Here is a 14,674-nt window from a genome sequence, read left to right as displayed (position 1 = left end):
TTCAAAAGTTTGGAGTTTAGGGTTAATTTTTTTTTTTTTTTTTTTTTTTTTTTTACATGTTTTTGAAAGAAGTCCACCAGGGCTGCATTTATTTATTTATCTATCCAAAATACAGTGATTTTGTAAAACACTTTTACAATTGAAAATAACTGTTTTCTATTTTAATATATTTAAAATGTCATTTTTTTCCTGTGATGGCAAAGCTGAATTTTCAGCAGCCATTACTCCAGTCTTCAGTGTCTTATTAGAATGGAAATATTTTGTCATATTTGCATTGCATATATTGTGCATTAAATCCCTGAAGCACAATTTAAAGCATCCTTGCCAAATAAAAGTATTAATTTCTTTAAAAATAAATAAATAAATAAAATAAAAACACTTTCTGACCAAACTTTTGAACAGTAATGTACTTTACCTTCGCAGTGTTCACAGTGTGCATATTTTCTGAATTTCTGTCCTTGGGATCTATCGGAATGAGACCGCAAAGCGAAATGGCTCATGAAACTCTAGATTTCAGCATATATAATGGGCAAATAGGCCATCATTCAAGGGAAAAAAACAACAACTTGAGTCTCTTGTTTGTTCTTAAAGAGAGGGGCCGACTGCTCTCTGGCAGATGCTGTGAAATACAGTGGCAGATTTAGCCAATTTTAGTGCTTCTAGCTATAATGGTGCATGACTGTCTCTCCAACTTATCCGCACAGGCCCCAGTCTGAGCTCACTGAAACGTATCCACGAGGCCAAAAACCCCACTGATACATTATCATACGTCAAAACATAAGCACACTGCACACACTAAATTACATACACTAAGGCTCTTGTGTTTGTGTGTTCTCCTCGGCTCTCTGTATGGGCACAGCTGAGCGGTAGCATGGAGAGAGGACTGTGTTACTGCCGCATGGTCGACTCTGCCATTTCAGTAGCATTGGGGCGCCCGCGCCCGTTTGCCACAAGGCTTGTCCAGGCTCATTGCCCAAGGCAGGCGGGCTGACCCAGGCTGGCCCAGATGTCAGAAAGGGAAGCAGGGGTGCGCTAGTGCGCTGCGCCAATGCTTTCCAGTATGGCCAGACATCTGTCCCATCTGCTGGCGCCCAGCCTGCTCCCTCGTTCTTGTCTCCCTTCCCCCATCTCAACCCATCCAATTCGTTTTTTCCGTCTCTCTCCTTACATAGCTTCACTAACTTGAAAGGTATGATGTGTCCTGTGCATTTCTGCTATACAAGCCTACGCTAATCAACCCAGGTGGTCATCTTAAGCTACATGGTTTGCATCTCTCACTATCTGTTTACTTGCCTCTCTGTTTTACAATTCTGTCCATCCAGATGTCCACCTATCCCTCCCATTAGAGCCTCTGCCCTGTGCTCATACCGCCTCTCGTCTTCTGGCTATCTCTCCGGAGTCTGTCTCGCACAGCACGCGCCACTCCTTTCCCCTCTCCTTCTTTCTCTCTTCTCCTCCTCAATCACACCAGCAGCTGTTCGCTCTCATTTCTGCAGCTCATAGTCAAAAGTGCTCCACTTGTTAGCCATGGCAGAAAGCCCTGCTCCCTCCACACATCCGGAATGCAGAGACATGAGCATCCAAACAAAAGATAACACAGTATTTCCTCTCTTCCTTCATCTTCTCAACCCCAGCAGAAGTTTCAGAGAAGTTTCCTTGACTCTCAAGTACAGTCTTCAAATGTGTTAGCACTAGCAGTAATGATAGCATGAAATAAAGAACCTTTAGCTTGAGAAAAGATGTACAAACTTAACCCCTAATGTTCTGTTTGGGGTCTCAAAAACTCTCCAAAATTCCAGAAAAGAGACTAAACAGTTAAAACAGACCCCAGAATATATAAAAATATTTTTAAATATGCTCTTTAAATTAAAAAACAGTAAATTAATTTACAAAAGATGAAGAGAGAAAAGGATTAGAAAATAATGAAAGGAGGGAGAAAAGAAAAGAGAGAGCAAGAGAGAGACCAGCATGCCCTATTTGTGTTTGCTCCCTCTATTATATGCCACGGGGAAACCCAGATGTTCTGCTTTATCCCATGATGTTTTATTTTAGGACTGCTTAAACCCAAAAGACTGCTTCCAATGATAAAAAACAGGCCTCTCACAAGTTGACTCAAGATTTGTATAGAACTTGTGGCAAAACAATATATCAAGGAGAGAATGGCTTTAAGGAAATTGTTTTCCTCTAAGCAATTGATGTAAGGTGATCTTGTACGCTAGCAAATTAAATGCCAATTCAAATAGACAAAAAATAAAATCGAATTCTTTTGTAGAATTAGGATAATTCCTTTTAGACTGTCTGGCCATACGGCTACAATCCGAAAACAATTTCCGCTTGAAGGTGAGAGGTGTCACTTCTAATAGGGAGGCAACACCGGGGGATGGAGCCATTGTTTGGAGGCCGTGCCTCAGCTCATCCTGAACCCTGAGAGGTTCTTAATGAAGAGAGGCATGCGGTCTGGGGAATAGTTTGAGCGGCTTTTCTCTGGTGACTTGCAGACAAGGGCCAATCTGTCAGGGACGCATTGAACGAAATTACTGGCCGTGTTGGGACACGGGGTGACAAGCGGGCGCATGCACGCGTGTGCCACCAGTCGAGGCAAATGTATTGACAAGCAAATTACGCTCTCAGATCGCCTGGCCGCTTTCATTTCCACTCCCCGGGACCTGAGGCCTTTTGTTAGCCTGCGGACGGGCCAGGGTGACGAGGAAGAGACAGGACAGAGAGAGAAAGAGAGAGAGAGAGATTCCACAGCCAGCCCACTTACTGTTATGACATTGTAAAATTGCGAGCGGTAGCATCGACAACATTAAGACTGGCAGAGCGGCCGTCCCTCTTCCTGCATGACCGAGCACGGCATTGTGGGAATTAATTCCTTTCCAATCAGAGCATTTTTTAAGGTTCATATATTTCCCCAGTCTAAACCGAGCAAATTAGAGAAAATGATACCTTGCCAGAATTGCTGACAAGCGAAGATATTCTAATTAGACAGATGCACCCAGCCAGTGGCACAGGGTGGGTGGGTCCACTGGCACAGGAAGTGGGGATCTCATAGGTGAGGTCACTCCCACCGAGCGGATCAGTGATGCATAAGCGGCAAGAGCTCAGTGATACTGCCATTACAGATAATCACCCAGACACAGCAGACAAATCCATACATACCTCTCATTAACACTGACCTAGCGCTGGCCCTCATTTATCTGACATATTTTAAAAGATTTGCTTCCTTTGATTTAAGACAGGAATTCAAAGCTTGTTATTTCTGTTCAAAAAAGGAAGAGAGACAAAAGCAGCCGCAGCCACATGCTAACATGTGCTAACTGCCGAACAAATCAATCCAAATCGCCCTTCCCCACTAAATTACAACCTCATCTGCATCAGTCTGCTGTCAGTTTCTTTCAAAATAATGTTTTACCTGTCCTTTTGTCCTCAAAGTGAACTTTCTTAGCCAGACGGGTGTAACGCCAGCACTAATGGCATTATTGTTGCGCTCGGAATGAGATTCATCTCCCCTATCTCCGTCCTGATCGTTTTTAATCATCTTTTGCGTGATTATAGCTGCTCAGTTGCAGCGGAAAGGGTATGTTTGACTAGCCGGGCTTTCTTAGACTGAAGGGTACCAAGAGTAAATACCAATCTGCTCAGCTAAATCTGCGGCTGACAGACAAACTTCAATTAATGGGAATGCAACTCATTTGTGTTTACTGTATTTTCTAAAGGTCAGCGAAGTCATGGATTCAGAGGCTTGCTCTCAGCCCATTCCCAGGGTTAAATGTATTATCACAATGAATGGCTGAGGGGTCTCAGTGCCTCCTGATATATGACTATCCCAGACTCGAGCTGACCCATCAGGAACGCTATAAATAGACAGGACGAGCCCTGGTTACACCACCGCAGCTAACTCATAAGAGAGGAGGGAAGGCACGCTTACATGTACAGATCAAAATGATTTTCAATGAGTTTTTGCTCACGAGCTCCCTCCCCATTTACCTCGCTCATACAAGCGCACGCACATTTTTACATACACTTTAACATGAATAGACACATTCCACACCTTCAACACAGATGATTGTTCTCCACAAAGTCGCATGCTATAGCAAAGTCTTTTCTAGCTCCAGCTGCAAGCATTGTTCCAACTTGCCAAGGCTCATTAATGCTGAGAGCGATAAGCTCCGAAGGACAAATTGTGCACATGTATCAGCAAGAAGAAAAGGTACAAAACACTCTCCTATCCTCTCTCCCTCGCATGTCCTCCTCCCTCCGCTCTCAGCTTTGTTTTGTAACATTCCTAGCTATCAGAGAGCTTAATGTCTAATTGCTATCAACCGCTTACCACTGTTGTTGACAAAACAACAACTGTCTATGAATAAAAAAGTGAGGGGAAAAAATGAATAAATGAATCCACTACGGGGCTGCAAGCTGTATCGCCTTCTACTCTCGTTCATTTGCTCCTTCAGTCTTTGTTCAAAGAACTTAAAGGAACTTCGGTGCATTTAAGAAGTTTCAAAGCTCAACTGTAACAAATAATTTCTATGAGTAAATAGGAGAGACTAATGACATTAGCTGCTGTAATAAAACCCCTTTTCTTGCTATCAGCTAAAAAAAAAAACTTGTTCTATGTGTGTGAGTAAACAAGGCAAAAATCAGGATTAAAAGAAACAATTAAAATGACAAAAATGACAAGATCAACTTGAATGAAGATATGAATCTATATTAAAGTACATGGAGATAGCATCTGGGAAATGTTCCCAAGGCAGCCCGGAGGGTCTTGGAAGCTCTTCCATCATTATGATACCACAAAGTTACTCAGAACGGCGTCAACAGAGAAAGCAATTAAGGTATGAGGGGACCCTGAAATACCCTTCATCGATGCAACACCCGGTTCCCATGCATAGGCATCAAGGCTGCGCTGTAAAAACAGGCTATATTGCAGATGGAAGGTGTTAAGCTTGTAGGGGTGGACCGGTGTGTGAGTGATTTAGCTCTAACTTGTTATTTAGCATACAGCTGGTTTGCTCACACGGTGCTGAGGGCTTGGCCCACTGCCCGTAAATTCTTTTGTGACTGTACATACCTGGAGCTGGAGAGGATTGAGTCCTGACGCGGCAGCAGCTGCCATTGTGGATGGAATGAACTGCACCGGGTAGTTATCACCTGTCGGAGAAAAGAGGAGGGGGAGACAGTGAACAATGCGCACAGGTTGAGACAATGAGCGGCCCAACGGCAGGCCAGACAAGTGCCAACACAGTTCCTGTGGGCCTGCCTGCACCCAGCCTCGGCACTCAGCCCAAACATCTGCACTCACAAAAGAGTCAGCTGGCCAGAGCAGAGTGGGATTTACACTGGAACGTCTCTCTTTCTCTCACACTCGGGCTTTTTGCCTTCTCCCTTTTTTATCTTTGCCCACACTTGCACAGTCCTTTCTCATCTGGGTGTGCATTTTGCGCAAGGTTATGCCATTTTACTTTATTGTTCGTAAGTATATCATGTTCTTGAGAAGCTTGACTAGTCAAACTATTGTTCTACATGCCATTATGTGTTTTACAATGTGATCTGGCACAATAAAATACGTGTGTGAGAGAGAGGGTGCTGACGCCAACTTCAACAGGTTTTAACAAGACAACAATTTATGTAAATACAGCTTGTGAGACATTTTCATCATGAGATCAAACGTATCCAATAGAATCAAGCAATACAATAGAGCAGTGGTTCCCAAACTGGGGTATGTGAGGTGACAGAGGGGGTATGCAAACAAAATTCCGTTTTGGTGTTCATTTAATTCTATCCCACCTTAAAATAGCATTAACCGAGCATGTATTTCTAACAGGCAAAATGTAAAAATACATGACATCCAATCAAATTACCTTATCTTTTGCAGTCAAAACAGACTGCATCCACACAAGCAGCGTGCATATGAGAGATTGCATGCAGACTGCAGAGTACGCTGCCTTAGCAAATCGTGCTACTTGACTGCCGTTCTCAACAATGTACCTTTGTAAAAGTGGGGATTTAGCACTTATTAGCCTATAGACATAGACTGTGCATAGAGATTGATTTAAGACTTGAACTCTCTTTGATACAAAAACCCTGTGTGAGTTATTGTTTTTAATGTTGATAATATATGAGCGAGAATGCCATTTTTCACAAATATCCACACGATTGCAAACATGACACTGATTTTATACCACAGTTCAACAAAACAAAAAGTTAATATTAAGTGATGTACATTTTAAACAGTATTGTTTGCTCTATTTTGCAAAGAAATAATAGTTCCAACGAAAGCCAAAGCAGAACTGTTGTGTGTCTCCAAGCGAGTGTTTCATGAACGAATCTGCGACTTTGAACGAATCGTGAGAGTCATTCAATGGCCTATTCATAAATACAGCCAGCCACTTGCTTCCTTACTGAATTAATAAATGAATGACTCGATGACTCACTCATTAAGACTTGCCTATCCTCTCCTATCCTTAACGCCATCTACTGGCAGTTTTAGTTTAATATTTAAGTTACGCTTCATTTTTACCATCATTGCATATTTCTCTATTGAATATTTTTTATTTTATAACGGTATTTATAAAGGTAAAAAAATATTGTAAAAGTAAGGGGGCATAATGGAAAAGGTGTGACTGCAGTCTAAGTGGAAGAGAGGGGGTACGCAGAAGGATGTTAAATGCCTCAGAAGGTACGCCACTCTAAAAAGTTTGGGAACCACTGCAATAGGGCGAACAGAAAACACAATAGGAATCAGATGAAAAACTACAGGTTTGAACACAAAACCCCTGGAGATACAGCTCTGGAAACCTTATACAGAAATGAGTGTGTCTGAAAGTGTGTGTTAAGTGTGTGAGATGTGTTTTGTACTGTGGTTGGTGTATATAACACTCTCTCTGGCTCTAAAAGCAGAGGTTTGAATAAAGCATGCCCATGGAAAGGGAATTGGCCCTCTTTCAGCCCCCACTTCTGTCTGTCACATCTTCTCACAAACATATGGAGCTATCAAGCCACAGGCATGGGGGTAAACACATATATCCTCCACCCCCCCACCACCTCACTCACTTCTGACTGACCACAGCACATTGTGATGTAGCCAGGAAATTCAATCCCACCCTGTGGCAGAAGTGAATAAAGAACGCAACTGAACGGATTTCAAATAGTGCAATAAGAGTTGTGGAGGGGGTCATTATCGTCCAAGGTTCTCTCTCTCCCTCTCTCTCTCATTCTGTGCTTGTGATGTGTCATGTGAGCCATGGGCAGGTCAAGTGCCAGCCGAGAACACTAGTCCAAGGCTAATGGTCTGGGGGCTGGGTGGGCAGCCAGTGTCTCAAGTAGACGAGATCGGCTGCCAGCTTTCTCTATGTCAGTCTGTGAAAGTGAATCTAGTTTAAAAGGCAAATCTGCCTGCCTGTCTCCAGCCAGTGGATGCCAGGGAGGCTCCAGTGACGCCACTGCCCAATAGGGTTGTTTCTCCAAGCCTGCTAAGGCCAAGAGCTTATTATCAGCCCACCTTGGGGCCCAATAGTGGGATCCCTCAGATCTGATTCAGCGACCATTTCTACCTCCTTAGGATGAATTGTTATGTTGTATTCCTCATTTGTAAGTAAGGTTGGGTATCGAGAACTGGTTATATTTTAGAACCGGTTCCAAATTTCAAAGAACCGGAGATTTGATATGATGCGCGCATTTCGATTCTGTTTGTCGATTTCTGATTTTTTTCAGTCATTCTCACACGGCGAATTTGAATCATTCATTCAATCTCTTTTTAAAAATTAATTAATTCAGTGTTTTATTCATAAATGCTTATTTAGTTAATGGACGATCCACCGTTTTGAACGACTCTTGAATGAATGATTCAATGAAAAATTCATTTTTAAACAGCCACTTGTAGCCACCCAGTGGAGTACTAATGTATTCATTTTTTTTATTTGCATTTATTATTATTATTTATTATGACTTTGCATTTTAATCTCTCTTACATTACTGCCTACAATAGCAACTGCCTGTTATATATTTTATGTTGTATTGTTTTGTGTTATACCTAAATAGTTTTGGTTTGTAATTGCTTCTGACCTTTCCTTAATAAAAAAAAGTGTTATATATATTTCATTATTTGACGAATTGTCACAGTTAACAGTTAAAGCCTACTGGTTATAGCCTAAATGTGGCAAGAATAATAGGTAAAAACATTTTTCTTTAAGTATTTGCTCTTTTTTGCTCAAAAAAATATTGGAATTGGAACCGAGAATTGCTAAAATTAAATTGATACCCAACCCTACATCACCTTCGATAAAAACATCTGCTAAATTAATTTATGCAAATAATAATAAATGTAAATGCAAATAATAATTATAATAATAATGCTACAAGACATTAATCAATGCACTGCAATGTTTTATTCACATTTTCATCTTGTATTTATACATACAATATATATATATATATATATATATATATATATATATATACACACATTTTCATTAAGAAAAATTAGACGCTATAGTCAGTGTAAAATTTACCAAAATTAACTATTATGACATGATGAAATATTGACTTATTTTACAGGATATTTTTGTCATAAGACAAAACCAATGACTAAAACAAAAACTGACCAACACTGACCATAAGCTATCACCATGGACAAAAGTGCCAAAAGTGAATGAAAACTACGCTGTTGGCTCACACGTCTCAAGCCAGAACACCCAAGCCAAAGCATCCACTTCATCATGTAATTCCCCTGTGATAGCATCACTTTATTTGAGAGGTACCTTATCAAAGCAAGCTTTGCAAAGACACCAAGCAGGAAAGGGCAAACCTTCTCAGCTCAGATCACAATACTCCACTGTCTTCTTTTCTTTTTTTTCAAACAAAAAGGCTGCTAAATAATGCTTAAAGTGCTTTCTCACATAAAGGCATTGCTAGAGAGCTTCATAGTGTATTTTGTTTCAGCCAGGTATCATGCTGCAAATCGAGGCCAATTTGGACTGCCAACTTGGAACGGGGCCTCTTTAAGTGGAAGGACCCGAGGGTCTTGCACAGGGCACCACTACCGCTGATGTGGGCCGGTGCTCCATAAGAAGCGAGGGCTGCGAGGCTAATGAAAAGGTGGAGGAGAGCGGGGAGGAATGGCTGGCGGAGTGCTCCTTCTGCAACCTCTTCACTTGTACTCCACCTGATGCCAAGAGCCAAGCATGTGGAATATTCAAGCTGAGTGGAGCTCTCTTTGAAATCAATGGTTTTGTTAAAGGGCTCAGTGTCTACCATGCTCACGACCCTTCTTCCAGGCCAAGATTGAAGGCTCTTTTCTATTAAAAAAATACTTTGTTCAGAGTTGTGGTACAGTGGACTGAACACATGCTCAAAACATGTAAGAGCTGTTGGCCACATCCTGTTCCTCTGTCTCTTAACCCTCTCTACACTCCAGTCTCATATTAAATAAAAAGGCAAATAAAATAAAAATAAAACAAAACAACTTGGAACAGTGACTGACAATTATCTACAGCAATGTTCACAAAATTCAGAATTTAAGAATTCGCTCCTTTAAATTCTCGTATAAATCTAAATTTAATTGGCTACACCCCTTAGGAAGTTGATCCATCCATCCATCCATCCATCCATCCATCATATGCATTTCCTTGAATTTCATTTTAAATTTCTTTCTAACTTACTCATATTTAAATTGCAATTCTGCATCCTGTTTTCTACCTCAATTCAAATTCATGAATTTAAAAATAATTCTCAATTCAGTTCTGAATGGGGGACAACCCTGATATATATCTGCTCAAATCTGGGATCATCAATTGCTAATGTAGTGTATCAATGTCTAAACGTCTGACGCACATTCTCTGTGACATAAACGTGCCCTCCAGGCGAGGTTCTGCACAATCACTGGCTGTCAGCGGTCCCACCAGCGGGGGCATCGAGGGCTCATTGCATCCCAAGGGCTGTGAACATCCACGATTAGCAATACGTATGTGTTCAAGTCTGCACGGGGGGGATCACCACTATCCTCTGCAAGTCTATTTGAGTAAAGAATGACCTGAGTCCTCTCTTTATACCGAGCCCAAGCCATTGAGCACAGTGTGTGAGAAAGGGGATCTCTGCTGTTTCACTGCAGGGTTAGGGCCATCAGCATCAGGCCTTGGCCGTTTGCGCTGACCCGGCCGGGCCGCCCCACGCTGGGCAGCACAAACAGCAATGAGTCCTATCGCATTATCAGTGGCAATAAGTCGAGTCATGCGCACAAACGGCAATAAGCTATGTCCTAAACTTTCTCCCCTCTGCTGTTTTGCAAATTATGAATAATGCAAGTGCTTTACACACGCCAAGGATTCCATTACAGCTGCTGTTATTTGTACTAAAACACTTTCCATGTCAAACATATTAAAAAATCAAACTGGGGAAAAGAAAGCCCTCAGGCTCTTTGTTCGACCTGTCATGCCTTTGTAGTTCCAAAATAGCTGACTTTATGTTCCATCATTTACCTTTTTAGTTAATTTATTAGCTGCTCTACCACACCCTGTAATAATCTAACTCTCACCTGCTGACTTCTGAAGCTTTCCTCCCTCTTTTTTTATCTCTCTGTCTAGCTCTCTTTCTCTTTTCTTGTATATTTGCCTTTTGATGAGGTGCTGACAACAAACGTGGTTTCTCAAGGCATACTTTGAAGACAAAAGAAAAGCTTTCTTTACTAAGCTGCACTGATCATATCGTTTTTCTTTGATAATTCCGATTTAAATTTTTGTCTTCTTCATTTACGTTCTTTTTAATTTCCCATGTTAGGTCTACTAACAACCCAGCAGCTACACTGAAAAATCATTACTTTGCTATTTTTATTTTTCTCAACAGCAATCTGTGGTAAAGAAAAGAGGGGACAATAAAGGAAAATGATAGAAGGATGGAAATTTAACCAAATGCTACTGATCCCTTGGGAGGCAAGGATATGCTTTTAACTGTTTAATTACAGAAACTGAGACTGGCACATCCCTAAACCTCAAAACAATGGCTGGATATGAGGGTGAGGGATACTGGCAATGAGTCAGCCTGCGTGTTGTAGCAATTTCCTACAAATTTGTTTTTGAATTTACAGCGCTTGCGTGAGGAGCAATTCTCTTTTTCACAAAAGGAGAAAAAAGGCGTGCCAGGACAAGTACGGCAGCTGCTTCACCAGAGGCCCTTCAGTTCCAAAATGGAAAATGTGCACTACTAAGTGTCACCTTCCTGTTTTTTTTTTTTCTCTTTTTTTTTAAAGAGACAGAAATTATTAGGGATAGTGATAAACCGCTAATTTAGTATTATCTATTTGCATTCAGCATCTAAAGATCAGTGCCAATGACACGTCCCTCACAAAGGGGACTAAATATAAATGTATATAATAACATTTACAGGGTCATAGGGAGTATTATATTAGTAAAATAGCAGATTTATGGCCCATGAAGTTGAGACCTTTTATGCTTGACAGTGTTTATATTCCAGCCCTTATTCACGCCATCCATTGTTCTGAAGGCTCAAAACGCCTTGAACTCTGCCAAAACAGGCTGCTTCATCGAGGTGATACACTTCACAGTGTTCAGAATGAATTGCCTTGACAAGAAGAGCTTGATGTTCTGCTCTCTGATTCCAAAGGAGTGGGCTCTTTAAAACAATGCTATGATTCGGTCAGGGAAATCAACCAATGATAAAATATGTGCTGAGGAAGACTGAAAGCCATAAGGAGGTAAAGAAAGCTCAAAAATGACTCATAAGTTCCCCTGAGATATAGTGAAGGATGGTGAAGCAGAAAAAACATACCACAGATAAAGGAATATAAGACAACCTGGAAGGAAATTGTTAACATTATTGTCCTCCCTCAAAGACACAGTTGTGAGACAGTAATGTTTATCATCAATGAATTTTTTTTTTTAGCCCTGACAAAATATAATCAAAACTTTTTAATATGTAAAAGGCTAGTTCACCCACAAATAAAATTTGGTAACACTTTAGTATGGGGAACAATTCTCACTTTTAACTAGTTGCTTATTAGCTTGCATATTGGCTGTTTATTAGTACTTATAAAGCACATATTAATGCCTTATTCTGCATGACCATATTCTACATCCCTAAATCCTACCAAATACCTAAACTTAAACGCTACAATAACTACCTTACTAACTATTAATAAGCAGTAAATGAAGAGTTTATTAAGGCAAAAGTCATAGTTAATGGTGAATATGTGTTCCCCATACCAAAGTGTTACCTAAAAATTCTGTCATCATTTACTGTCATTGCAAACTTATATGACTATTTTTTCTTTTGTGGAACATAAAAGAAAATATTTTGAAAAATGTCTTTATTTTTGTTATTGGGGTCCAAATCAACATTGGACCTCACTGACTTTCACTGTATGGACAAAAAAACTTTTGTTTTCCACAGAAGAAATATAGATTTGGAATGACATTTTCATTTTTGCATAAACTCAATGTGTAACAGCAGCAGTATAATTGTAGTAACATTAATTAGTTTTTATAAATTTAATATAAATTTAATATTTAAATATAAATATTACAATTTGGGTATTGGAAATTTGTTATGAGGATGACCTAAAAATACCTTTTATGTAAACTGTGCAAGGAGCAACAGGAATAAAGATGTGGAGAGGAAACTCAAAGAGCTTAAGTGTGTGTTTTCTTACCTGGCTTATAGGACATGCCTGGGGGAAAGAGGAAGCCCTGCTGGGCTGCCGCGGCTGCTGCCAGAGTGCGCTGGTCGTGTGGAAAAATGGGGATCATGAGCGGAGGCATGTGACCCTGGACCTGCTGAACACAGAGAGAGAGGAGATCACACAGGAGCCTAACACAGCCTGACAGCAACGCTCATATTCTGACCCCGGTCCACCCCGCACACGCTCACCAAATACCTGCACTTAATCGCACATTAGTGCTTCAAAGAAATCTTCCATCACACACACATATACAGCAGAGTGTTTATTTTTATTTGTATCATAAACGTCAGACTCAGTGTTAAGGTTGTTAGGGTAATACCTACATACGTTATTAGATAGCATTAGAAATGTCAGGTAGACACTGCTTATAAAACTTAATCATGAGACTGACAGAAAATGTGGATCCTTTTAGAAATACGGCTCTTGTCTCTTGTTCTTGGAAGGTCATTTATATACATGATAAATGCCCAAGGGAGGCCGATAATTTACAGCACCTGTTTTCAGTTGTGAAAATGATGGAATGAGCCCAAAAGCTCGTGTATTTCTGATATTTCATGTATAACGTCAACAACTGGCATCGCGTGTGGTGCCTTTCAAACGCTCTCAACCATGTTCATCTTCATTCCTGCTTTATTGCAAAATAGAGAGAACGTTAATGGTGTGCATAAGGATAGCATTAGCTCTGTGTAAGAGTAAAAACAGGCATGCTGAACTGGAGACAAAGAAAAAGAGAGTCTGTGTGTATTTAGGGATCTGAGCGGCTTCCCGTCGAAGTTTGAAAACACATGTTTGTGGAGTGTTGGCCGGACCCAATCTTGCTGTCATTCTCTGCTTCCGGCCTGCGGGTGATAGGCTGCAGCGCCGCTACTGTGGGCCAGCGCAGAGTTAATGCAGGCGAGTCGACCCGCCTCTGGGGAGCCCAACCGGAGAACGGGTTAATAAAGGTCAGCCCCCCCAAAATAAACACATTATAGAATGTTTCTCCATTCATCGCTCTTTAAAATCAGCCTGCAATAAAAACCGGTCTGGACGCAATTACTGCTGCAGCATTGGGGCATGTAATCAACCTGCTCTGTGGAACCACTTTCTGCTCAACATTTCTCGCTGAGGTCTGTGCGATCTCCGTTTTTTTTATTATTTTTTTTATGCCGCTTTCGCCTTACGAGCGCCTAATGTTAGAGATCAGTAGGGCTTGTTCCCCAGGTGTTCAGGTCCACTTCATTGATTCGGACTAAGTGAGTTCTCCTAAGCAAAAATAAATAGGAAAAATGCGCACTTTTCTGTTTTTATAGAGTGTTGCACTTTAAAAGGTGCATATACAGAGTTGAGACTGTGCCAAAGTGAAAGAACAGCGTGTGTTTTTTATTTTTTACTTTTTTTTTACTTTACAGATGTGACAAAAAATGCTGAATGAAAGAGATCAGAGGGCTCTTTAATATGACCTTACGGATGTGTTTGTAGAAATGGTTTGCTTGCATGTGTGGTGAATCAAAATGTAACTGGAGTGAAAGGAGCTATTAGATAGAAAAGATAAACTGTGTCTGTGATATCACCAACCACCGTCTTATACTACCTCAGATACATTTAAGTGCTTTAGAAAAGGCTCTGACCATGTAAATTGTTCTCCTTCAGAGGGCCGCTAAGGTCAGTCACATACATAATTGCCATTAGCATTATTCACATTACCCTTGCAAGACAAATCAGTCTAAAGCCACAGTATTACACACAACAGCTGCTTTTAAAGTGGAACCAAAACACAACTGTTCCTCAACATGTCATTTTGCATAGTCCTGCACCGAGACCCACATACATAATGACAGAAACACCTGGTCTGCTACGCCTTATCCCATCTGTTCCTAAACAGTATCATCAATGTGTTATTTAATTAAAATATAACTAATTTAAAACAACCTAGAATTAGACATCATTTGAAACTAACAATCTGACTAACAATGCTAGCAATAGTCCTGCTAATCAAAT

At 40.7% G+C, this 14,674-nt stretch overlaps 1 protein-coding gene across 18 annotated transcripts in view; it reads right to left on the bottom strand.

The window, feature by feature from the left end:
• sox6 (SRY-box transcription factor 6) overlaps nucleotides 1-14,674 on the bottom strand; it is a 252,272-nt gene that overhangs the window by 35,840 nt on the left and 201,758 nt on the right. For 16 of the 18 annotated variants that reach the window (XM_051901722.1, XM_051901715.1, XM_051901723.1 and 13 more), the window contains 2 exons: nucleotides 12,665-12,788; nucleotides 5,075-5,154 (listed from right to left, as the gene is read on the bottom strand). In XM_051901722.1, coding sequence (XP_051757682.1) covers nucleotides 5,075-5,154; nucleotides 12,665-12,788 — 204 coding nt within the window. The remainder of the gene's footprint in view (nucleotides 1-5,074; nucleotides 5,155-12,664; nucleotides 12,789-14,674) is intronic. The other 2 variants (XM_051901713.1, XM_051901725.1) reach the window with 1 other exon arrangement.

Source organism: Ctenopharyngodon idella, chromosome 7, assembly GCF_019924925.1.
Source record: "Ctenopharyngodon idella isolate HZGC_01 chromosome 7, HZGC01, whole genome shotgun sequence".
In the NCBI taxonomy this organism is placed as follows: domain Eukaryota; kingdom Metazoa; phylum Chordata; class Actinopteri; order Cypriniformes; family Xenocyprididae; genus Ctenopharyngodon; species Ctenopharyngodon idella.
The sequence above is the reverse complement of the archived record's forward strand: the minus strand, read 5'-3'. Positions and strand labels throughout refer to the sequence as shown.